General features: G+C 40.5%; 1 protein-coding gene across 2 annotated transcripts in view; it reads left to right on the top strand.

Moving 5' to 3' along the window:
• Positions 1 to 5,958: 5,958 nt before the first annotated feature.
• si:dkey-202g17.3 (neutral and basic amino acid transport protein rBAT) overlaps positions 5,959 to 27,680 on the top strand; it is a 65,902-nt gene continuing 44,180 nt past the window's right edge. Inside the window, exons 1-2 of one of the 2 annotated variants that reach the window (XM_028795716.2) lie at positions 5,959 to 6,147; positions 16,029 to 16,371. In XM_028795716.2, coding sequence (XP_028651549.1) covers positions 16,035 to 16,371 — 337 coding nt within the window. In that variant the 5' untranslated portion in view covers positions 5,959 to 6,147; positions 16,029 to 16,034. Of the gene's footprint in view, positions 6,148 to 6,312; positions 6,501 to 16,028; positions 16,372 to 27,680 lie in introns of those variants that run through there. The other variant, XM_028795706.2, reaches the window with a different exon arrangement.

Here is a 27,680-nt window from a genome sequence, read left to right on the forward strand (position 1 = left end):
AAATGACGGACACTAACGTTATTATATGGAAGCCGAGAGAAGACGTGCAATATCGTTATTTTTTTAAATTGTCTCCTCGAAATAACAGACTATTTTTATTGAGATCTTGAGAAAACGAAAATTTGTTTTCTTGAGGTAATGGAATAATTTTATCGAGATCTAGAGAAAGAGAACTTTGTTTTCTCAAGGTAATGGAATAATATTATCAAGATGCCGAGAAATCTCAAGATAACAAATTTTGGTTAACGGAATAATTTTATCGAGATCACGAGAAAACGAAACTTAACCTTTGCTCCTGGCATCAGGCTCTCTTAAATTGCGATGTCTATACAGCTGAAGCCTTGCTAACTGTCTTCCTAAATGATGGACACTAACGTTATTATACGGAAGCCAAGAGAAGACGTGCAATGTCGTTATTTTTTTAAATTGTCTCCTCGAGATAACAGACTAATTTTATCGAGATCTCGAGAAAGCGAACTTCGTTTTCTCTAGGTAATGGAATAATATTATCGAGATGTCGAGAAAACGAAACTTAACCTTTGCTCCTGGCATCAGGCTCTCTTAGATTGTGATGTCTATACAGCTGAAGCCTTGCTAACAGTCTTCCTAAATGATGGACACTAACGTTATTATATGGGAGCCGAGAGAAGACGTGCAATATCGTTATTTTTTTAAAATTGTCTCCTCGAAATAACAGACTAATTTTATCGCCAGATCATCTTCTTCCATATCTTCCAGTCCTTGTCATCTTGCTCTGTTACCCCCATCACCTGCATGTCCTCTCTCACCACATCCATAAACCTTCTCTTAGGCCTTCCTCTTTTCCTCTTCCCTGGCAGCTCTATCCTTAGCATCCTTCTCCCAATATACCCCTCATCTGTCATCTGCACATGTCCAAACCAATGCAATCTCACCTCTCTGACTTTGTCTCCTAACCATCCAACTTGAGCTGACCCTCTAATGTCCTCATTTCTAATCCTGTCCATCCTCATCACACCCAATGCAAATCTTAACATCTTTACCTCTGCCACCTCCAGCTCTCTCTCCTGCTTTCTGGTCAGTGCCACCGTCTCCAACCCATATAGCATAGCTGGTCTCACTACCATCCTTTAGACCTTCCCTTTCACTCTCACTGATATCCGTCTGTCACAAATTACTCCTGACACTCAAAGAATGCTCAATAGACATGAAAATTCAGACTGTGAACCTCAAAGGCTGACCTCTAGTGGGACATTGTCCACTGACAAAGAGGCTCTACCTTTTCAGCATTCATTACAATGATAGCAGCCAGATAACAAGTAAATTAATTGTTAATTTTTTAAATGGCAAACTCAAAATTATTTGTAGTGATCACTGAGACACTAGATAGACAGATAAATAGATAGATACTTTATGAATCCCAAGGGGAAATTCCCATACTCCAGCAGCACCATACTGATAAAGAAACAATATTAAATTAAAGAGTGATAACAATGCAGGTATAACAGACAATAACTTTGTATAATGTTAACGTTTACCCCCCCCCCGGGTGGAATTGAAGAGTCGCATAGTGTGGTGGAGGAACGATCTCCTCAGTCTGTCAGTGGAGCAGGACGGTGACAGCAGTCTGTCACTGAAGCTGCTCCTCTGTCTGGAGATAATAAATAATAATAATAATAATAATAATAATAATAATAATTCATTACATTTATATAGCGCCTTTCTCAGTACTCAAAGCGCTATCCACACAGGGAGGAACCAGGAAGCGAACCCACAATCTTCCACAGTCTCCTTACTGTAAAGCAGCAGCACTACCACTGCGCCACCTGTGAGATGATCCTGTTCAGTGGATGCGGTGGATTCTAAATGATTGACAGGAGCCTGCTCAGCGCCCATCGCTCTGCCACGGATGTCAGACTGTCCAGCTCCGTGCCTACAATAGAGCCTGCCTTCCTCACCAGTTTGTCCAGGCATGAGGCGTCCCTCTTCTTTATGCTGCCTCCCCAGCAAGTACACCACCGCGTAGAAGATGGCGCTCGCCACAACCGTCTGATAGAACATCTGCAGCATCTTATTGCAGATGTTGAAAGATGCCAGCCTTCTAAGGAAGTATAGTGGGCTCCGTCCTTTCTTACACAGAGCATCAGTATTGGCAGTCCAGTCCAGTTTATCATCCAGCTGCACTCCCAGGTATTTATAGGTCTGCACCCTCTGCACACGGTCACCTCTGATGATCACGGGGTCCATGAGGGGCCTGGTCCTCCTAAAATCCACCAGCAGCTCCTTGGTTTTGCTGGTGTTCAGGTGTAGGTGGTTTGAGTCGCACCATTTAACAAAGTCCTTGATTAGGTCCCTATACTCCTCCTCCTGCCCACTCCTGATGCAGCCCACGATAGCAGTGTCATCAGTGAACTTTTGCACATGGCAGGACTCCGAGTTGTATTGGAAGTCTGATGTATATAAGCTGAACAGGACTGCAGAAAGTACAGTCCCCTGCGGCGCTCCTGCGTTGCTGACCACAATGTCAGACCTGCAGTTCACGAGACGCACATACTGAGGTCTGTCTGTAAGATAGTCCACGATCCATGCCACCAGGTATGAATCAACTCCCATCTCTGTCAGCTTGTCCCTAAGGAGCAGAGGTTGGATCGTGTTGAACATTCAACCATCCGAAGGCAATGATTTGTTAATTTGTGGGGACCCCAGGAACACACCCAGTCTTGACATTGCATGCACACACTCACACACAGAGACCCTGAAAAGTGGCACAGTGAACCGATAACTAATAACGAAATGTATTGATCAAATAAAGAAAAAAGAACACACAATATAACAAAAACCACGAACACAACTTCCTGACTGCAACAATAAATGACAACAATAACAGCCTTTACGGGGCTGCGGGCAGTCCAATGTGATGATGGGCAGGTGGTGCCGCCACTTGGGAAACCACCCACAAAACACATAGAACATAACACAGGTAAAGAGAATAAAGCAATTATTTAACAAAAAGTAACATTAACATAAATTAATGACTCAGAAATGAAAAAAAGGACATAAAAGAAGGATATGGAAACACACAAATACCAGTCAGCTGCTTCTTATTAAGCAAAGCAAAATCGGTAACACCAGTCTGTCTTACAAGACTATGCAGTGCAAGTCGGTGAAGAGGAGTGGAAAGTTCCGTACTGGTCACTCAGAATACATTAATCTGAAAAAGAACAAAATCGGGAGTGCGCTCCCCTCGACTTTCTCGTATACTGAGATGGAGGAAAAAGTCAGCAGAACCACCGCCAGTTGCGCAATACATTTACATTTACATCATTTAGTAGACGCTCTTATCCAGAGCGACTTACAACAGTGTTCGTTAGTTTTTTTGCATACCCCTTGGGGTCAGAGCGCAGGGTCAGCCATTGTACAGCACCCCCTGGAGCAATTACAGGTTAAGGGCCTTGCTCAAGGGCCCAGCAGAGTAGGATCTCTTTTGGCACTGACGGGGATTCGAATCGGAAACCTTCGGGATACCAGCGCAGATCCTTAGCCTCAGAGCCACCATTCCATTTCTCAAATATCATATTGCTTTGTTTCTCATCATAACTAATTGATAATATTGATACACAATCATTTATCTCTGTTTAGAATCAAACTTTATATTTAGATAATATTTTGTACTTAGGGAGGTCAAAAACGGTGATAGAATATTTTTCATGACCTCGATTATGTGCAAAGTAAGAAGCGTTATAGTTACCTAAAAACATAGAAAAAGTGTTAGTATTATATAGTATTTGTTGCAATAAATTGCTATAGGTAAAACTGCATTTAGCTACATTTATTTATGATAATGATGGCGGAAACAAACAAAAATATCAGAAAATTAAATGTATTACCAGGAACACAACAGGAATGTAACAGCTTATTGTTCCCATTACATCTTTATATTTACATGACGTGTTCTTGTTAAACAGATGATGTATAAATTACAAGAAAATTAATAATAGTTATTACTGAATACAGTATTTAATATTGTGTACACATTTATATTTCCATCCATCCATTATCCAACCTGCTATATACTAACTGCTGGAGCCAATCCCAGCTCACTGCAGGGTACAAGACAGGAAACAAACGCCAGGCAGGGCACCAGCCCACCACAGAGCACACACACACACACACACACCAAGCACACACTAGGGACAATTTAGGATCGCCAATGCACTTGCATGTCTTTGGACTGTGGGAGGAAACCCACGCAGACACGGGGAGAACATGCAAACTCTACGCAGGGAGGACCCGGGAAGCGAACCCAAGTCTCCCAACTGCGAGGCAGCAGTGCTACCCACTGCGCCACCGTGCCACCCCTTTATATTTTCACGATACAAAAAATTTGGATGGTTGTTTAAATAAAATACTACCTCCGGTTGAATAGTTTTTCTCCAATTTCATATCTGTTTGCTTTTTATCGTTATATCTACACAAAATCTGAATCATCTATCTGAAATTATAACCACAGTTTATTTAAAAAATTGCGAAAGTATTCAGTTAAAATTCCACTTCCGGTTGCTGGAAGTGGCCCCAAAAGTTGATAGGATTCCTTATTTTTCATATAAAGCAGGTGTACAAAATCTCATTCGTTTTCGGGTTATCGTTTTGACACACAGACATCATTTCAAACATGGTATTTTCGGACTCAGGAAGGTCTAAAACGTCAAGATTCATCAAAACCTCGAGGTCGAATTTTTTAATGATTCCTTATACTGTACAAGAGAAAGTACAAAGAAAGAAATAATTCACAAAAATATCAACAACTCATTGTACACTTAATGTTGATCAGGACAGAGCTGAAGGACATGTTGATCCAAACAGTGAGACGAACTGCCTATCGGTGTTAAATTTGAAAAATCAATCCGGTGATTCGCCGATCCTCGGTTTAACGTGCGCGTGCGCGTGCGCGCGCTTGGACGGACTGGCGCCACATCCACGGTTGATCTCCGCCTTGATTGCGCTCCTGGCTGTGTGAACAACTTAAGCGGGATAGAAAACATCGCAAACGGATGGATGGTTTTCGCAAGAAATAAAAGTATTCGGGGTATTTGTGTATTAAACGGACGGCTAGTACACCTTTCTATTATCGTGACGAAAATCGGATTTTCGTTTTTAACATTAGCCACCCAAATGGGACATTAACATTAGGGACCTATAGGCAACTATGCTCCACCCCCCACTAACTTTGAGGTTAGTATTTACTAGGCTCACTCGCCTTTTAAGGCAATTCAATATGTAGATCAATTTGATATTTTATACAGTGAAAAATAAAATTCATGTATCACAACTCATTAATTTGGTTATATTGAATCGACCAATTACTTAAAACATGTCGTACAATGTCAGCCCGAATCTGTACCGCTAAAGACGGAGTTTCATGCACTAAATAAGCTATAGATGAGAATAAGCAAGCACCATCTCCCCTGATATTTACTACGCGGTGAGGCATTTGTACTTCATCAACATTAATTATTTCCAGAGACATAATTTTGTCTGTTTTTCCAGCGCATCGCGCACAAATGCAAGGGAACGGTGGGAGCACCAAAACTCTGCTCGCTTCGCTTCGCTTCGTACGGCAAGCCGCAAGTAGTAAGTCTGTAATAAACGGAATACCGCTATACGCTTTGCACTCACAGGAAGAAGGACAATCCCGACCGCTTTTATATAGTGTCTTGATTGATGGTTGGGGTAGGTCAGTCTAATAATTTAAACTCCAAAAGTTAAGAAACCGGGGCGCCTCCCCCACGGAGCCCAAAACTAGAATGGGTAGGAACTGCCGTCCGTTTAGTACACAAGTACCATGCAGGAGAAACACGTGAATTGACCTTCGGTTGAGAACAATTTGGGGAATTCGAAAAGAAAAACGTCAGCCTCTGGGATGTGAGGGCTGACCGCTGATCATTTTAGAACGATACACATGCAACTTAAAACTGGAGTTAACGGACTTTGAATTAACTGCTCGTTTGGGTAGATTCTTCATTTCATTTGTTATCAGAAAGAATTAATTGATGATCGAGCTGGTTAATAGGATAGGAGAGTGCGCGTCTCTGTGTTTGCGCTCTCGACTCGAAAGGCATGAAGAGCCATCGCGGTAATGGCAGGTTTCCGCTGAATTGTACCTGACAGGTAAGGTCGTCTTCAGGCTGTCTTAATGATTTTTAAAATTTTTTTTTGGTTAAGGTAACATTGCGTATTGGAGCAGATAAGTCATCTAAAGCATGCTGTGGAAATTGAAACGAACAAGACATGCGCGCTCAGGTGTGTCGTCCCGCTGAAATTGACTGATTTCAACACTGGGCCGCTTTCGCCAGTTTCGTAGTTCGTTATTTCAAATGGCGAAGTGCCTACGCCACAGCTGCGCAGCCCTATGTTTAAATGCCTATTAATCTTCTTCGTGTGTAGTTTGTTCGTTTTGTCTGTGAGTCTCGGCTCTGAGGGAATTGAGACGCATCGCACTTAATGCTGAGTTTTACTGACAGGTGAGGTCGACTTCAGGCTCTCTTATTAAAACTGAAAAAGTTATGTTTATAGAGGGATATTGACTTCATGTATTTGAGATTATTCAACCAAAATTTTTTTTTGTCGTAACTCTTAAATGTCGCATTAACACAATTGATATTGAAACAAAGCTACTTAAATTATTTTCTTATAACAGAAGCGTAATCCGCCTCGGGGACTGTTGTCATTACTCACCTATTTTATACAAATCTTATTCTAAATTAATATTTTTTTAAATCCTAACATGTTATTCCTATTTTCCCGATGCACCGTTGAAGTGATTTAACTTAAACACGTTTTATGTACGTGATTATCCTCTTTAGTACTTGTGTGTTATAACCCAGATGGCGCTTCTCCATTCACTCCCCGCTCCGCCATTAGAAACTTCGCGACAGAAGTAGTGTTACAAAAACAAAGTAATTTAAAAATCAGATTTTAGTACTGTATTCTTGTTTTGAAAATAAACGTAAAAAAAGTTACTGTGGCGGAGTTATAACATACGAATACCTCCTATTTTTACATGAAACAAACATTTTAGAGATTTTTTATGCATCTAATTTAAAGTTACTTAACTGAAAATCGTGTTTGCTGGTATTACGTTGCTTTTTTTTATGCTTATAAAAATCAGATGTCCTTATCAATTGATTTGATTTTGAAATAAAGCCTTTTAACTTAACGGAAATACTACGCTTCTGTTAATCATTACGGCCCATCCATCCATTTTCCAACCCGCTGAATCCGAACACAGGGTCACGGGGGTCTGCTGGAGCCAATCCCAGCCAACACAGGAAACAATTCTGGGCAGGGTGCCAACCCACCACAGTCATTACGGCCCAATTTTATGTTAATCTTACTTAATCTTCTTATATAATGGCTACCCGTTTGTCTGCCAGGATTTTAAATCCGCTGTAGCTCGCAAACCGTTTGAAATATTGACCTGAAATTTGGTACACACATACTACGTAACGCCTAATATCCGTTTTCGGGGTGATGATTGACCACCAAGGTGATTCCTTATATTTTTATTTTATTTTATTGTTGAATCAACTCTCGGCAGCGGCCAGCAGGGCTACCGTGCGGCGCATGCGTACGGGCGCCGTTCTCATCCCTGCCCCCTTCGCCGTCTATTTCTCTACCTCTTTGTATCTTAAATCATTCTTAAGTCTTTAATCTGCCTCAAGTGCCATCTTATGTAAAAAATTAAGGAAAACGTACTAAGTAATTGCAACACAAAAACTGACAATCAGTTTTAACGCAAAAAGAGAAACGGGCCGCTAGGGTGGAGAAAAGAAGAGCTGCTCAGGATTCAACAGCAAGAGCATCAACCTCCGAGCAAACGAATGCTAAACGTACAGAGAAAGAGGAGGAAAACTAGGAATGCAAGTCAAGTGTATTCACTGCACGTTATCATGCAGTGCGCTGTTACTGGTGTTTTATAATGCTCAAAGCATATTTTAAATTTCCTGATATAAACTTGAATTAAGTTTGAATTAGATTTAACAACTGGCCGAAGTATCTGTCGTTACATTCTACAAATCTAGATGAGCGTCAAGGAAAGACCGTAAAGGCTTCTATCCTTTTAAGTATACATGGTGCTTATTGCCTGCTGTCCCATCCGTCATCCACAGCGCTTCTCTACCAATGTGTCTGTTCTTGAGTCCAGAATTTGTTCTGTTCGTGTGCGATTGGCGGGGCCGCTTCTAGAGAACGGCAGTCCAGGCAAGGGCCTAGGGCGTCCTCTTGTGGTCATTGTTCATTACTGTAGCCCTCTGTAGAGATCCCCATCTTTGTTTTGTTAGACTAAAATGTTCATACCAGACCGCAACACAAAGAAGTGTCTATGTTGTGTGCCTCGGGAGAGTCTGCACTGTGTGCACTGTGCCCAGCACAATCTGTCTACTGTCGCATACACAAGCGCAGGCAGCGTGCCAGCCATCTCGTGTGACCTCCTCGCTACCTGTGCAGCACGCGTGTGACCGTGAGGCAGAGCCGCTTTAACCCAACACAGTCCTAGGTATTGCCGGCTGCAGTTAGACCCTTCTCCTTTAACTTCGGCAGTTAGCAACTGCTAGGACCGAAAGTCAGGACACCACCATCCCGCCACCCGTCTTCTCACGTGACGTGCAGCCAGGGCCGCTGCTGGCCAAATGGGAGCCCTAAGCAGAAATTTACTTTTGTGCCCCCTCCCCCAAATATTACGGAAGTAAAAATAATAAAATAAAAAAAAACACCTACTCTAGGGGCCAAAATAGAACTTTATTCAATCACCGTAAAATGCAATATATACGTTTATATTTTTATAGGTGGCGCAGTGGTAGTGCTGCTGCTTTGCAGTAAGGAGACTGTGGAAGACTGTGGGTTCGCTTCCCGGTTCCTCCCTGTGTGGATAGCGCTTTGAATACTGAGAAAAGCGCTATATAAATGTAATGTATTATTATTATACATATACAAATAATAATAATAATATTATTATTTATTATAATATATAAAAACGATTTTTTTGAGCAGCTGGGATGGTGCCCCCCTGGGAGTTGGTGCCCTACGCAGACTGCGTACTCTGCGTATAGGGAGCGGCGGTACTGCGTGCAGCCTACCAAATGGACTCGCAGCTGGGTCCCACTGCCCTAATTAATGCGCGGCACCGCGGGGTGAGTGACGGCCGACCCGGATGGAGTGCAGACTGCGGGTCTTGTTCAAAAAGCGGACGCCAAAAGCCCCTACTACAAACCTTGAACTTAATGTTTGACTAGTCCTTCGGGTCAGGAGGTATTAAGGTGAGAGAGTGAGCCTGAAGAGAGGAATGGAGGTCTTGGAGGCAGGAGCACTGACACTGTGACCATGAGGAATATATCTTATAAATGATATTGTTGCAAGAGAGTTCAAACGTGTCTGTTTTTTTAAACACTTATTTGCAATGTTCTGTCCCTCCATTTAGCAGAGACGTATTTCTAACATCTGCTGTTCTTCCTTTTTCTATATAAATTTGTGTCTGTTAACTAAATTATTCACATTCAAAGTGGTTCTATTTTAATTTTCTATATGACTTTTGGTACATGCACAATTTGTGTATGCAAAGAAGTTCTATTTTATTATTTACACTTATTTTTAATTAAGTGACTAGTCTATAATAATAATTATTATTAATTAATTCATTACATTTATATAGCGCTTTTCTCAGTACTCAAAGCGCTATCAATGTTAGTTGCATATCGTATGTATCTGTGAAGTGGGGGTAATGGCAGATTTTCTTGCCTGGGAGAACCAAATAGGTCAGAAATGGCCCTGCTGATTGGATTCAAGATTTGCAGTAACTTCTGGCTGGGTTGTAACTCATGAACACTGTCATGTCGGACTTGTTCTCTTTAGTTGTACAGTTTGCAGTGCTTCAGTTATGAAGAAAAGTCAACCAAGCAGGAGTTAATCTTTTGAATGTCCTTTGTGTTTAGGGCTGCCAAGCGTTCTCATTTTTAACGTGCCATGGACTGTCTGGGAGGAATTAATAATATTTTTGAAGGTGTCTCCTAAAATTTGAATATCTCCATATCCTTATCATTGGTGTACAGCTTTTAATTTTTACCAATCAGCATTTGCAGAAGTAATGCTCACACTCGCAACCGAAAAAATCTTCACTTCCAATTCATCAGTAAACAACGCAGATATTGACGAGAATAGTCGACGTCTGTTCAACTTTTTAATTCATCTTTTGAGTTCAGCTTTGTCTTGGTGACTAAGGCCAGGTTTATACTTCACACGACGCATGCTGCAGTGGAGGCTCCTTCTACGCAAGCGTTGTACTGTTTCTGCTTGCGCGCTTACTTTAGGTAAATGTGGAGGAATCCACCAGGTGGCAGTGTGAGATATTATCACGGTGAGAACAGGTTCGGCTTCTCTGTGTTCTGAATTGCCTGGAACACCCATTAAATTCCAATGACACCTTACCACAATATCTCTGAAAAGGATGTTTAATGATTAAATGCATCAATCCAGGCATGTGTCCATTCCAGCAAGCAGTGGGCACGAGGCAGAAACAATCTGTAGATCAGGCATCAGCTCATCGTAAGGTGAATACAAGCACTCACACATACACTGGCATCAATTTAGCGGGACCAAATCCCCAAGTCTGCATATCTTTGGAATGAAACCGGAGCACAGTGTGGAATCCAGGCAGGGAATACCAGCGATGTGACTCCCTGCGAGACAGCAGTGCTGCTACTCCGCCACTTTGTCACCCTTATGTGTGTAATTATTAACAGTATTCATTATTTAAACAATTACCGATTTATCTGTAAAATGTAACATACATACTTTAATGCATTTCATCATGAAAGTGATATCAAGTATAAATCTAAGGATTCTAAATGTGCAGAGAGTTGGAATATCAGACATTTAATGTGTTCTGTGTGGTGATCTATTGCTGCTTGCCGTAGCGATTAAAATTTGGGGTGACTTTACGACGGTCTGCTTTAATGATAAAGTAAACTACAAGGTTAGTGGACATTTTGAGACTAAAGCCAAAATTTCCACTTTAATCACAAAATACACGTTTTCACCATGTCCATAATTTTTTCCTCAGTGGCTCAAATACAGAGCTGTACATTGTTGCTGTTGTGAAGTTGCAAAAAAAAAAAAAAAAAGGGGCACAAAAGATGAAATGTGAGAGTTTTAAAATGTATCGTGTCATTACGATCGGGAATATGCGACGCTTGGATATAAAAGCACCACGAATGCGTCTGTATGTCTGCATTTTGCTTCACCACATCGAACCATTCATCAAACTTTGAAGCGTGCACATCCATTCTGTGGGATCCACATAGAGGCTTTCTGTCACATGTAGATAGTAACCAGAGACTCGGACGTCGCGTTCCGACTTGATCACGCTGCGCCCCCCGACTTTTTGCTGGTACTGCAACTTGTGCACACATCGCGTTAATTTCGGAGGACCTGCTCAGAGGACGCGTCAAATGAACGCTGGGAACGTGTGGCAGCCATGATGCGGGCGCGTACGCATTCTGAGCGTGAAGTATAAACGAGCCCTTACAGTTCATTATAAATGTTGTTGTTGTTTTCCTTAATTAGGTGTAATCCTAATTTACCCTAAGTGAATTCATTCAAAATCAAAATGACAATTTCATGTTTTCTTTGTGAAATCTTATTTTTGATTCTTTATTTCAGCCCCTTCGTTAAAAAAGAAACAGTCCGTCCTTTACTGCTACTTTGTAATATTTTAAGAGAAAATACTCTTATTACATCTTTGCATCCTACAAACAATTACACTCCAAATTTAACTTTCCAGCGACACATTTCTTTCGCTATCTTCAAATTAGAAACTTTATTAAACAGAACCTGCCCAATTTTCCTCGCCTCCCACCTACCTCTATGCCGGAAAAAATATTGCTCAGTCTCAAGGACTCGGACAGCATTTCTGTAATATATATAATTATTTTACAGTCCCTTCCTTTCAGTGGGAAAAGAATCTTCACTCAACATATCAGAAAAGGAGTGGAGGGTAGCAATGCAGAGAATTCACTCGCGCTCCATAAGTGCAAAACATACAATTATTCAACTCAAAATTATATATCAAGCAGATCTGTCTCGCTTAAAATTGTCCAAAGTGTTTCCAGGGTAAGATCCAACATGTGAACGCTGCAATCGAGCTCCAGCCTCACTGCGTCACATGTTTTGGGCCACATGCACCAAATTAACATCATTTTGGACCAAAATCTTTAAATGCCTTTCAGACAGCCTTTCAGGGGTCTCAATCCCTCCTAATCCACTAACAGCTGTGTTTGGTGGGCTCACAGAGGGGCTTAAAATGGAGAAGGACAAACAAACTGTGATTGCCTTCACTACACTATTGGCACATAGGATTCTTTCAATTGAGCAAGATAAGTCTAACTCTCCTATTCTAAGTCAGTGGGCAACTGATGTTTTTATATTATTTGAAATTGGAAAAAATCAAATTCTCCCTTAGAGGATCTGTGCAGAACTTTTTCAAAACCTGGCAGGATCTAATCAATAACATTTTAGATTCTGCTTCTTCAGCGCTTTAAATGCTTAATCTCTCCCCATTTCATTTTCTTCTTCTTTTATCTTTATTCATTTATTAATTTATCTATTTACTTATTTTTACTATTATTAAAGTTTTACTCTGCTGGCCATGCTCTTTCTCAGGGGTGGGGGTTGATTTGTTTTCGATCCTATTTTTATAAAAATTGATCTGTTTGTATGAAATGCTGTGTGATTACAATAAAATCAATAAAATTTATTACCACCTGTTGTTCCAAACTGGATTTATAATTGTAAATAAATAAGTCAATCATTGAAGTTTCAGTTAATTAAAAAAAAAAAAAATCACACATTTATTCCGTCATAGAAATGCAATATCTTTTTAGTTATAAGTTGATCAAGTAATAAGTCACTTCAAGTAATTTTAATAATACATTCATAATTGTTCCATTTACATAAATTCAGGAATCCACATCATGCCAATGGCTGGCAATGTCGGTCCTGAAGAGTGGCAGTGGCTGCAGGTTTTTGTTCCAACTCAGTTTCTTAATGAGAAGTCAATAATTGCTGATGAAGCACTTATTGCTTAAGTGGCATTTTCATGTTTTATTTTAGTGGTCTCGCTTGTTAAGGTTTCCCACCCTCGATTGCTTATTTCAATCTTAAACTGCTGCATTCAGTGTTTTAATGGCTCCTTATTAGCAATAAAATATAAAAGACAAAGCAGCCAGCAGTTCTCCAGCTCGCTTTTTTTCCCAAATACATCTGTGTGTGTTCATCATGCACTGTTTGATTTATTAAGACATGTAATCGAAAATGTGACAGACTGTGTTAGGCATCAAATCATTTGGATGATCTCCTCGGAGAGTAAAAAATCTATGATATAAGCACCTTACATTGCAGACTAACAAGTGTAGAGTGCGGCCGGGACACCTCCACGCTGGGAGGACCAGAGGCCAGTGGCGTAGCTCGAGTTCGCACCACTTGGGGCGGGGCTGCAATTTGCCGCCCTCCAACGTATCTGAATATGTTAACCTATTTAAATAGAAAATTAAAATGAAAAATTAAGATGCATTTTGCATTGATTTATTTATATATAGAGAAACAGCAATATTTGTTTCACATATAATTATTTCTAAACATCAACTAGACAAGAATATAGTACAGACGCACTGATAAGCTGTGTTCTGATTATTAGTTTAATATAATTACGCTGCGAAAACCAGAACCGGTGTGGTGTACAAGTGATAGGTGGAGAAGAGCAAATGCGTATTCGGATTGTTAACGAAACAAAATTATACATTGTGAATTAGTTGTTTATCTTCCTTTAAATTATTATCGGTGTAATGAATTTGTGAATTTCCCCTTGGGATTAATAAAGTATCCTATCTATCTATCTATCTATCTATCTATCTATCTATCTATCTATCTATCTATCTATCTATCTATCTATCTATCTATCTATCTATCTATCTATCTATCTATCTATCTATCTATCTATCTATCTTGTTTATTTTTGTTATTGCCTCATAAATTTCAACCGCCATGTCTGATGCCGTCACAGAAGGACTGTCTGAAAGTGATTTTTGAAGCATTTGTGGATGAAAATCGGAGAATTCATTCACGAGTGATATTTTTCTAAACCCTGCTGCTTACACATGAAGTATTCTGAGCCTTTTGGCCAATAATGCCGACCCCAAAAATGTGCCGCCCAGGGCGGACCGCCCCTAGCTATGCCACTGCCAGAGGCCTCGTGTATAAACGGTGTGTACGCACAATAATGTTGCGATTTGAGCGTAGAAATGTTCGCACGTAATGTATAAAACCTAAACTTGGTATAAAGTCGCGCACATTTCCACGGTAGCTCATACCCTGGCGTGCGCAAGTTCTTTGCTTGGTTTTGCAGACCGGCGGCACCCAGTGTCAAAGCAGTGCTACTGTTCCTGTGTGGTTACCCTCTCTTTTTTAGATCCATATCCCCGACAAGGCTTTATCATATACATTGAAACTAACTGTATATTGTTTATTAGTTTAAGGCATCTGATTGTAATTAACCTGTAACAAAATAATGGTCCAGGGAATAGCCAAAGTATTCTAAATACCATAGCTGCTTTAGCGTTGTTACTCTCACTGCACCACCACTTTCTTCTTTCAGCTGCTCCCATTAGGTGTTTCCACAGCGGATCATCTTTTTCCATATTACTTTCACTGCACCACTTGGAGTATTTATATCACTATCTTAATGTGAATCACAGCTCTACAGCAGCTGATTGGAAAGAGAATTATCGGTATACAGCATCAAGCACACGCTGCCTCAGCCATGCTGTCTATTTGAACTGCTCTCATACAGCAAACTCTTCAGAGACTTTCCTGTACGGACCTCGCAGTTCAGCAACTGTTTCATCCCAAGAACTCTAAACGCACTCATTCAGTCCATCAAGTGCTCCAGTAGAACTGTTTGTACTTAGAAGTACAATCACCTCGCTGTAAACTAGTTATTATATTGCACAACCTGAGCCACTTTATAAAGCGCATTTACATATGATGACAATATCATTTTTAAGATGAAATGCAGCAAAATGTTTATTATATTATACAGATAAAACTTCATTTAAATAATCTATATTGTTAATAATTAAACCTGTGAGGACACAGTGCCGCAGCGTTAGCTTGGCATACCTCTGTGAACTTTTGCTGTCAATCACCCACCCAGCCCCACCTATCTTTAGGGTGAAATGCTGGCTACAACAATACAATTTGAACCCCTGACTACCTGTGTGTGGATCCTGTGATTAACACAAGCATCTTCATCCACACATAGGACAACAATCTTTATGTGCTTGCTGATTTGTATGAAAGCAGTTCGCTTTAACATTACCTCACATGGAGTGGTGGAGAAATGCATCCATCTGCGTATTATCTCACACATTATAGGGGCAAAATTTGGGAAGGGATTGGCTGTGACCTACGCATATCGTCGCCATTGCAAAGTGGCAAAGCTTTTTTTAATTTTTCTTCAAAGTGTCATATCTTCGGTCCACTTAAAGAGGCTCTAAGTGGTCTGATGAGGTTGAGAAAGCCGTGAAGACCTGAATTTGGGAGAAGCCAAAAAAAAAAGCTGCATCTCTCAAGGCATGAAGAAGTTAGTGAAACGACGCAAGAAACGCATCGACCTGCAGGGAGACGATGTGGTAGAACTGTTGTGTTCATTTGCTTACACTTTTCTGGTATCAAAGGGCAAGTTGCCTTTACTTTTTGATTGTCCCTCACGAAGCTATCAACATAATTATAGTAGAAAAGACCTGTCTAGTGTACACATACTTGATATGAAAATTTTCAATGACGTCCTCAACACACTCGGGTATTGTTCAAGCAGATGTCAAGCTTTTTGTAATTTTAATAAAAGGGTAGAATGTCCTCTGGAAAATAAGTATACATCATGATTGGTATTTATCAAGTCCAACTTAATGCTTCACAAACTTTTTTTTTTTTTTAATTTTTAGGCCAGCATGCTTTCCAAGAATGACCCCACTAGTATACAAAGTGAGGAGGATCCAGAAAAACGCCCTTTACTACATTCCACCTCTGACAACAAATGGCTGCTGCTAGGACTGGAAGAGCTCAAGTGTCAAGCTGGTGGTCCCAGATGGAAAGCCTTCCGCACTCGGCTGCTGATCATCTTGTCTGTGGCGTGGATGGGCATGCTGGGTACCGCCATTGCTATCATTGTGCAGAGTCTTTCAGCACCTTCGCATACCCTCGAGTGGTGGGAGATGGGATCTTTCTACCAGTTAGAAGTTCCTGTATTTTGTGACAGCAACAGTGACGAGATTGGAGACCTCAATGGTGAGCCCTTTAAACCTTGTGTCCTTACCCGCCCTGAGCTACAGTATGTTTGTGTATACCTGTCTTTATGAGCTTTCATTTAGCTAAATACGAGGGATGTTAAAGTTTCCACACTTTTATCTCCATTAAGAAGTTCAAAAGCAAATGATAACTTTTGTACATAGTCACCTTCCTTTGCGATGCAATTTTACCAGCATCGTACAGACTTTTTAATGCCATCAGCAAATACAGTAAATGTTTTTGGTTGAGTGCATAGCCACTGATGCACCGCTACTTTCATATCATCATCATCATCATCACATGGCTGTAACTGGACATCCGGAGTGCTCTGCATTTGTGTCACTAGTACGGCCATTTTCAAACATTTCAATGCACTAACACTCCACACCTCCTGCCCACAATAATAATGATACATTTTATTTAATAGACGCCTTTCTTAACACTCAGGGTCACCTTACAATGAAATTAAACAACATTAGTAAAATAAAAAGAGAATGATAAAACTTAAAAAGCAATAATTGGCAAACAAAAAAAGATAACGGGCAGTGACAGTGCAAAATTCACAGTTGGTATGACAGTTGGACAGTTTTAAAATGTGTTCTTGAATTGAGATAATGAATATGAGAGGGAAGAGAATTCCAGAGATGAGGAGCACTAGGAGAGGACGCTCGAGCTCCCATAGAACAGAGTTTGATGTGTGGTACAGAAAGTCGAGCTGCAGATGAGGATCTGAGGGAGCGAGAGGGAGTGCAAGTCTGTAGGAGATCAGTGAGGTAGGCTATGGAGAGCTTGAAATATTAAGAGCGGTATTTAGTAGTGTATTCGGTAGTTAACAGGGAGCCAGTGAAGTTGGGAGAGAGTTGGTGTAATATGTTCAGTGGATTTAGAACAGGTTATTATCCTAGCAGCAGAATTTTGAAAAAGTTGTAAGCGATGGATAAGCTTTTGTGGAATGCCAGATAGATTACTGTAATGCTATTCTATACGTGGAGTGACTAAGGCATTGACCGATACTTCAGTAGTGTGCTATGTAAGAACAGGACGAAGTCTAGAAATGTCTCAGTGATGGAAGAAGGCAGTCTGAGAAACATTACTTATATGGGAAGAAAAAGTAAGAGTACTGTCAAGAATCACGCCCAGGCTCTTCACCTGGGTAGAGATGTTTGCGTTAATATTGTTAATTAAAATAGAATGGTTAACCTTTAGTAAGTGTAGATTTAGAACCAATGAGGAGCACCTCAGTTTTATTGCTGTTTAGTTGGAGAAAATTGAGTCATACATGCCTTTGTCTTTGAGACATGCCATAAGAGTATCTGGAGGGAAAACAGAAGTGGATTTAGTGGATAGATATAGCTGTGTGTCATCGGCGTAACAATGAAATTTAATACCATGGTTCCGGAAGATATTACCTATTGGGAAGATATAAATGAGAAAAAGAAGCGGCCCCAAAACGGAACCCTGCGGGACAAGAAGTGGATGACAGAACGCTGTTCCTCTTTGGTGCAATTTATAAGTTTCACAGCCATCTTCATCACATGGTGACAACTCTTATACTAAACTGCAAGGGCAGCCTGCTTGCCAGACAAAACAAGTCACATGACCCTCTCAGCCACGCCCAATTACTGCTCCTCCTGCTTTCACCGTTTCCAATGAAAATATAAAAGTGTGGCGACTTTTTGAATGACCCTCATATGTACATCTGATTTATTTGGTGCTTTGATTGTATGTATTAAACAGTGATGAAGTGGGAGATCATAAAGTGTTGGTGTCTGTGCAGGGACTCCATTTAATGAGCGTGAAGTCGAAAAGCACAAAGCAAAGTTCAATGGAAAATACTGGGCATCTGTTTGCCGGCTCTTGATGAGTCTCCTTACCTCAATTGGGAACTTTTCTTCTTGGAGATGTGTCCTTCTTAGATGTGCGTTTGCGAGTGAACACCGACTTCGGGTGATGTTATTGTGTAGCTTCCTTAGAGTTACGATTGCAATGGAGAAATGAGCCAAAAGCATTGAATTCCCCTACCCCACCAACTAAAAATGTTAGCATGCGAAACAATAGAGTTGCCCTTATATACGGAACATGTCCCATATTTGATCATTTTGTCCCCTGTCCCATACTGTCCTTTCAGGGACACCCAAATGTCCCGTATTCGTTTTCAAATTTCGTAATAAAAATATTTTTTTACTACTTTCTTATGGTACTTAGTTGTAACTTTATAAGTAATTAATTATACTTTCTTTTCTCAGATTCTCTTGATGAAAATGTAACGAGGAAACTCGTGTTTGCTGCCTGTTTGCAACTTGTTCAGTTGCTATGGTTGGTTAAGGATGGTGACACTCTTACCGTTTTGGTCTCCAGCTGCACTGCTGTGCAGTTCTGTATCAGCATTGCAACATACAGCATCCACAAAGTGTGTTGTTACTACTTGTCACGGCCCACTTTTTTTCTAACTTAAAATCTAATCCATCCACCCATCCCAAGATGCCAAAACGTAAGTGTACATTTAGTGATGAATACTCCAGCGAATGGACATTTATCAAACAAGGCAGAAGCTGTTTTGAAGCAAACCAAGGTGCATGTAATTGCGCTTTAAGTAAATAATTTTCAAATAATTTTACTTTTGTCTTCCTCATGACCCATTAAAATCCTTGCTTTACGTTTTTAGCTTATGTCTCTACTTTTTTATATATACAGTATATAATATAATGGAGAGAGAGAGACATTTTAAGAGTGTCCCATATTTCTAACTTTCTAATCTGGCAACCCTATGAAACAAGCATATATGAGGGTAGGGAATCAAGGGCTCCCGGGAATGACTCTGTGCACGAGCATCTCGCATGTGAACGGTTTTGGAACGAGCGACACTTATTATATATATAAAATGCCTATGCGTGCGTATGTACGTACGTCTCCCTTTCATTGCTAGGTGATAACAATTTGTTTAAAACTTTCGTGGCTAGGTGATAACAATTTGTTTAAAAGTGGGACTGTTTTGCATTGCCAGGTGATTAATACTTGTTTAGAAAATAATGTTAACATTGCTGAGAATGTTTGGTTAATTTTGGTTAACATTGGACTACGGAATTGTATCGTATTCTAATGGCCCTCCGGAATACCTGTACACATGTCAAGAGTTTAGTGCCACACATTCCAAGTAAAGTACACCATTTCCTCACAATAGTGAATGAGTTATCCTAAACCTTAGACGATTATGCCTCACAAAAGACCGCTAGATGAAGCTGTCTTTTCCGAACAGAAACGTCAACGAAACGAAAAAGACCGCACTCGATGACCAAATGCAACACAGGAGGAAGCATCCCGTCGGCGCGAAAGACGAGACCAACAAGACCGCAATCACAGAGCATATGTAACATAGGAGGAAGCATCCCATTGACACTAAAGACGAAACCAACAAGACCGCAATCATAGAGCAACATTCACACGGTTACCTACACCTCAGCATCTTCATGCAGCCACCGGAACATGTGTTATTGAGGACAACATCGACCAACATTTTTGTGGAAATTTACAGTGCACATTCTGTGGTGCGAAACATTTCCCTGCTGAACAACCAGCAGATAAACTGTAACATCTGTTGCCACAAAGGGAAAGTGAGTTTACCTCTGATATGGGTATCTGCTTTACTGAAGAGCCTTGTGACGGGACAACACGAACACTCAAAAAACGTCATGAACAACATAAGGTCATTTAACAGCGCATTACCCTTTGCTTCAATGGGTGCTAAAATTGCTCCTCCTCCCGGATACGGGCCCTACTGCTTTCGTATTCATGGACAGATTTATCACAGATCTGGGGCTCTACATCCTGAAAATGATGATCATCGTCGATTTGCTCAACTTTATATCCTTTATCTTGATGAGGCGTCTGCACAAAGGATGCAAATCAAAGAGAACTCTAAATGCAACCCCAACCTCATGACCCTGCTGAGTTATTTCGTGAGCGACAATAATCCTTTTGCTAAAGCATGTAAAATGCTTTATGAGGTGGAGCAGCAATGTCTCACAGAAGCACCATCACAGAATGTGCAAGCTCCAATAGTGTCATTGGTGATCATTCATGATAGAAACCAGGACCATATAATAAAACGCCATAAAATATACGAAGCAGGCTTTTCAACTAGTTTTTAATAAAACTACTGCACTATGTTGGCCCCAATAAAAGATTAACCTTAACTACAAGCAGTTCATGCTGTCATATAAGTACGTGTATCTAATTAGTTGTGGTAATAAGAGCGTAGAAAGCACAACATGTCGAGCGTGCGGTCGTCCAGGCGAGAGCGCACCTTCATGCAGAGTATGCTAGCCGCTGAGAAAGCCCACTCTGCCTCCACTGAAGTAGGTGGCACAGTCATCGGATACTGATACACTTGTTCTAAACAACGCCGTTACTCTGAAACACTGTCATTTCAACTTTTACTGATGCATCCAGGTTTTTGTCATCATTCTGTGATGGCAAGTTTCTTGTCACAGATAATACGGATGCAACAGACTGACGCATTGCAATTTCATGTTGCTGTTCAAAGCTGTCAACAGCACAGACGTCCATGAACTCTGCCCCGTCCCAACATTCGTGAGCTGCAGAGTGCAGACACCTCCCAGTCCACTGTGCTCAATCTTAGTGGGAGCCAGGAGACTGACTGCTGCTGGTCTGTTGTTGACAGAATTAATGAGCAACACACTACACCGTGGGCCAAAAAACCATGCCACTTAATTATTTTCAACTATAACTCTGTTATTTCTTGATCAATTTTTACACTTTTACACGCTATATATGCGAGCTTGGCCATTCCCGTTCAGCCGGGAATTCCAGCAATTCCATTCCCGAGAGCCCGGGAGTGGATTCCCTATATGAGGGTAAATAAAAAGTAAAGGCAATCTGAAAATTCTGCAGTAACTGCAATGAATAGAATCTGAGGCAATTCAGAAGCTTTTTCTGAAGAGCTAACTGTTTTGGAGAAGATTGTCACTAGAGATAAGACACAACTCCAATACTGTGAACTGGAAATATGAGAAAAAGCAGGCAGTGGAAAAATGGACGTCATCTTCAATATGGAAGAAATTCAAGCCAGAGCCCTCTGCTGAGCAAATCCTGGTGACCTTCTGTTGCAACGTGAAAGAGTCGTATTCTGGAACATGGAGAAGCGCAATATACCGTGCTATGCTTGGAGAGAAATCGAAACCTGCAATTCACAGCAGAAGACTAGGAATGCTGTCAAAAAGTCTTGCTGCTCCATCAGTGTCACATCTTCGATCCACTTAAAGAGCTTGGCATACCTGTGTGACCTTTTACTGTCAATCACCCACCCAGCCCATCCTATCTTCATGGTGAAATGCTGGCTACAAAAATAGTTTGTGTGGATCCTGTAATTAACACAAGCATCTTCATCCACATTTAAGACAACAATCTTTATGTGCTTGCCGATTCCGTATGAATGCTGATCACTTTAATATTACCTCACATGGAGTGGTGGAGAAATGCATACATCTGTGTATTAGCTCACACATTATATAGGGGCATAATTTTGGAAGGGGTTGGTTGTGACTTATACATATCGTCACCATTGCAAAGTGGCAAAGCTTTTATCTTAATTTTTCTTCAAAGTGTCATATCTTCAGTCCACTTAAAGAGGCTCTATGTGGTCTGATGAGGTATGGGAACCCGTGAAGACCTGGATTTGGGAGCAGCCAAAAAAAGCTGCATCTCTCAAGGAATAAAGAAGTTAGAGGAACGATGCAAGAAATTGATCTGCAGGGAGACAATGTGGTAGAACTGTTGTGTTCATTTGCTTACACTTTTCTGGTCTCAAAGGGCAAGTTGCTTTTACTTTTTGATTGTCCCTCATTTAAACATCAACATAATTATAGTAGAAAAGACCTGTCTAGTGTACATGTCCTTGGTATGAAAATTTTCAATACCGTCCTCAACACACACGGGTATTGTTCAAGCAGATGTCAAGCTTTTTGTAATTTTGATAAAAGGGTAGAATGTCCGTACCTGACCCGATTGATCAGCATACCCATTTTGTTACTGTAGATTAACACAATGCAAAGGGGTAATGACTTCATTTCAGTGATATGAACATAGACTGTGCTTAGGGGTCATATACCTTTTATGATCCTTCCTCTTGATTGCGGCCTTTTTGCCAGAGCGCTACTGTACCATGTTGTATGCTTAACACGTTCACATGACCAGAGTTAACAGGCACATCATGGCGGTTTGGTCGTAGAGTGCCATACACATTGGTTTTCCTTTGAAGTTAAATATTAAGCAGCTCAAGTGGGGTATAGAAACTGTCCATTATACAGTATATGTATCATACAATACACATACCACATGCACTTCAGAATGGATCGTCCATCGTACCAACTGAGCAATTCGCACTTGCTATGTGTAGATTAGACTCTCTACAAAGACCCCAATATAGCACATTCTTTCATTATCTGTGAGCTGTGCATCTGCTCGAATCACTTAAGGTCCCTGCCTGAAAGAATTGTTCATGCTTCAGCTAAAAATGTACATATCTTTATATATAATATGCTGCAGTGGCTGTTCGTTTTGTCTGTCCAGGATTTTAAATCACCTGTAGCTCGCAAACCATTTGACCTATTGACCTGAAATTTGGTACACATATACAACGAGACATCTACTAGCCACTTTTGGGGTGATGATTTTATTACTGTTATTATTTTTTACTTTATTTTATTGTAGAATAAACTCTCGGCAGTAGCCAGGAGGGGGGGCGTGAAGCGCATGCGTATGGGCGCCATTCTCATCCCTACCACCTTCACTGTCCCTTCCTCTACCTCTTCATATCTTAAATCTTCAATCTGCCTCAAGTGCCAGCTTAAGTGAAAAATTAAGGAAAACTTAAGTAATTGCAACACAAACACTGACTTGATCAGTTTTAATGCAAAAAGATGCAGACAAAAGAAGAGAAGCGGGACGCTAGGGTGGAAAAAAGAAAAGCTGCTCAGGAGACAGTGAGCGCATCAACCTCTGAGCAAACGAATGCTAAATGTACAGAGAGAGAGAGAATGAAAACTATGAATGCTCTAGTTAAGTGTATTCACTGTACGTTATCGTGCAGTGTGCAGTTACTGGTGCAAAACATAATTGAGGCTCACAATTCACGATATGAAAGAGGCTGACTACAATACTGCAGCACCTTAGCTATTAACTAAGCTTGCAAGCTTGATATCATGAATGGTGTCCTCTCATTTCTCAAATTTAAGTTCCTACTAGTACCAAAGTTGAAGTGCTATACATGCCTGGAGGTAAGACAAGCCGAGAGATATGAAATACCCATTATTCTGGATCGATAACAACATCATGTTAATATTTCATCATTTTACTGCTACTTTCATTGCTTTTTATCTACCATCTGGATTTAGTTATAAGTGTACTTACAAATAAATTTAAATCATGAACACCTTTAGCTCTGTTGCAATTCACTGACCATCTCAACTCTTTATGTGAAATTCATAGGTTCCAACTACTAAATCATCCATCCATCCATCCAACCCACTATATCCTAACTACAGGGTCATGGTTGTCTGCTCGAGCCAATCCCAGCCAACACAGGGTGCAAGGCAGGAAAAAAAACCCTGGGCAGGGCACCAGCCCACCGCAGACTACTAAATCACTTAGCCTTAAAACTAAGTGATTTTGAAGTCCTTAGAAACACAGAAGTAAATGAAATCCGTTCCAGCAGCCATACCACATCCACTTCAGAAGAGTTCATCCACCTGAAGCTAAGCATGTTCGGGCCCGGCCAGTACTAGAATGGGAGACCATCTAGGAAAAGCTTGTGTTGCTGCTGGAAGAGGTGTTGGTGAAGCTAGGTCTGAATGTGGATCCCAATGCTCCGGTGCAGTGACGGAGATGGCTCCATCCTTCAGATAGGATGTAAAATCAAGGTCCCAATTCTCTTCAGTCCTTAACAATCACTGGGCATCCATCATAAACCACAGGGTTGAGTCCGGACATTGGGATACATTGTCTCCCATGGCCTAGTCATTCTGGCCTCCTGTCTCTAATTGGCTATCTCTCTTCCCACTTCACCACCTAACAGCTAATGTGTAGTAAGCGTTCTGGCAAGAAAATGGCTGACGTCACATCATCCAGGGGGATGCTACACATTAGTGGTGGTAGAAGTGGCTCCCCACTCACTGAATAGCTTTGAGTAGTGAGAAAAGTATATAATAATGAGTCACCTTGGTCAAGATGATGGAATGAGGCCTGACTGTACGTGCCATCCCACATGGTCCCTCTATCGCTGTAAAGTGTTGAGTTCCAGGTGGTCCTAGAGCTTGCTTCTCACAGTAATTAGAAATTGATGCCAAATTGTGCCCATTATGGATGAGGTGTCCTGGGGCCCTAACAGCCTTTCTGTGGAACCCATGAAACTATTGTCAATACTTCTGTCATTGTTTGGGACATGGACCTTCGTGTTTTTGATGAATACCTGATGATAACATCCCACAGTTTGTATAGTTTTGGTGACTCGGTCATCATTAGTGAAGTGGAGGCATTTCATGATGAGTGAAAAATGATACTCGCCCAGTTTCGCCAAAAAGGTGCGTTTGCAACAACTGGTTTGTGGACCATCTCTGGACTGGTTTGCCACCATACAGAATGCTGTCCTGAGTGTTATGCAGGGTTAACACTATAAAGTGGATCCTTACACGTCTCCCCAAGTCTGACTCGGGTTTTACATTGAATTAAAATCCAGAGTTATGCTCCAAGTTAATGCCAAGGACATTAAATTTGTCCTGGAGTAGAAGAGGCGAGACCTCCAGACAAGACCTTTTGAAGTAACATTAGACATCAGGACTCGCCTTTTGATCTGTGGATGGAAAAAGGAAGCAGCACTAGTGGCTGCAACCCCTCAGGTGACCGTGGTAGACCTGTCTTGTGGATGCTCCCTATGGCCAAACATGCAACAAAAGACTTGACAATGATAATTTATTTAAGTGAAGCTCATATCCACTTTTTATGAACGGTAAAACCGAACGCATTGGGGAAAATTGGAGCTCTTAAATTGGTGATCAAAATGCATGTGGAGATTGACCCCAATGAATCTTGTATGTCGTAAACTTCTAAAACTCGTAAACTCTGTTTGTTAATTTTAGAAGTGCCATATTGTGGAGGGACAGCATGGTAGCACAATGGTAGGGCTGCTGCCTCACATGTAAGGAGACCAGGGTTTGCATATTATTGGCGTTTGCTTGTCCTCCCCGTGTCTGCATGGGTTTCCTCCAGTTGCTCCAGTTTCCTCCCACAGTCCAAAGACATGCAGGCTAGGTGGATTGCCGATGCTAAATTGGCCTACTGTGTTTTGTGGTGTGTGTGTGTGTGTGTGTTCCCCTGTGATGAAGTGAGGGCCCTGTTTTCCAGCCTTGCATCCTGTGCTATTTGGAATTGGCTCCAGGCCCCCCAGAAAGACCACGCTTAAGGATTAAGTGGGTTTGATGATGACATGACATATCATGGTGGCACAATTAAAGAGTGAGAAGCAAATCTGTGTAGTGAGAAATACACTCGCATTCAAGGTATCGCTTGACCCATTTTGGAAAATCGCTGATTTAAAAACCGTTCAGGAATTTAGTGGACATTTTATAAAAGTGGTAAATGGTGTTCACACATATTAAAATGTTGTAAGCTTTATTTTATGCCTTGTGACTTTGTTCATTGCTGCTACTTCACCTCCAGAATGAGGCTGCCAAGTGCACATCTACCAGCTTAATCATTGCACACAACTCTTACAACCGAGTAATGGATGGTTGGCCCTTTGGCACTCTTTATGAGGGATTACATATAGTGTGGCATTTATAAAATGTACAGTAAGTGCTAAGCTTTTATTTGACATGATTGATGCCTTCTATTTGTGTTTAGTGTTTTTGTTTTTACTCTCCTGTTTTGACACTTTTTATTCTTTGCATTAGTAATAAGTTGTCTGCCTTCTAGTATAGTGTCCAGTGATGGAGAGAGAGAGAGAGAGACAGGTACATAGATATAGATATAAAGACATGCAGGTTAGGTGCTTTGGTGATTCTAAATTGTTCCTAGTGTGTGGGTGTGTGTGTGTGTGTGTGTGCGTGCTCTGCCTAGGATTTGTTCCTGCCAAGCACCCTGTGTTGTCTGGAATTGGCTCAAGAAGACCCCCGTGACCCTGTAGTTAGGATATAGCGGGTTGGATAATGGATGGAGATATATATATATATATATATATATATATATATATATATATATATATATAATATAGATAGATAGATATAGAGATATATATATATATATATATATATATATATATAATATATATATATATATATATATATATATATATATATATATATATATATATATATATATATATATTAATATAATATAGAGAGAGAGACAGTGATACATATACATATTAGGGGAGGCAAGCCCGCCTGGTCCCTTTAGCGGCCAACTCCCAGTTGCGGCCAGAAAATTAGTAAAATCTGTAAATGTACAAAAGGAAAATAATTTTATTTTTTGAAGTCAAATCACAAAATTCTATACATATGTAAAAGAAAAATTTAATTATTTAACGGAGTAAAAATCATGAAATGAGAATAAAATATTTACTATTACCGAATGGAGTAGTCCTATTAAACTAAGGTCCACTATACTGACAAAAACCACGACTTTCTTGATGGTTTCATTTTTAAATTATAAACTATCTGAAAATCTAATCTATATTTTATTTATATAGTGATAAATAACGTTCACAAAAGTTGCAAAGGTTTAGGGTATTGCCCTGTATAATCTCGAGTATACAAATTGGTCAAATTGCAATAAAAAATACAGCAAACATTCAACCTCAACCATGGTGTGAAGCTCGTTTTTATACAGGGGACAAAATGGCTACAGGAAATGATGTGGCAGGAAGTTAGCTGAGACCAGAATGACATCATTATGGCGGGACCGGAAATGATGTCATCGGGATTGGCCAGAAGTGACATCACTATTACTGGAGACGGAAGTGACAATGAATCTGAAGGAGTTGTTGTTGCGGAGCCCTTTTCGAGTATTGGTATTGTTGATGGTGATTGTGTGTTGTTATTTGTCCTCTTTGTTTCTGTAAAGGTAGAGAGAGAGATATCCATAGCAGAATTCAACCCCCCCTCGGACAATAGATCACTTACCTCCAGGCTTGTTGCGCGTGTGTGACACATATATATAATATATATATAATATAAAATATAATACAGTGCATCTCGAAAGTATTCATGGCGCATCACTTTTTCCACATTTTCTTA

This window comes from Erpetoichthys calabaricus, chromosome 1, assembly GCF_900747795.2.
Source record: "Erpetoichthys calabaricus chromosome 1, fErpCal1.3, whole genome shotgun sequence".
Classification (NCBI taxonomy): domain Eukaryota; kingdom Metazoa; phylum Chordata; class Cladistia; order Polypteriformes; family Polypteridae; genus Erpetoichthys; species Erpetoichthys calabaricus.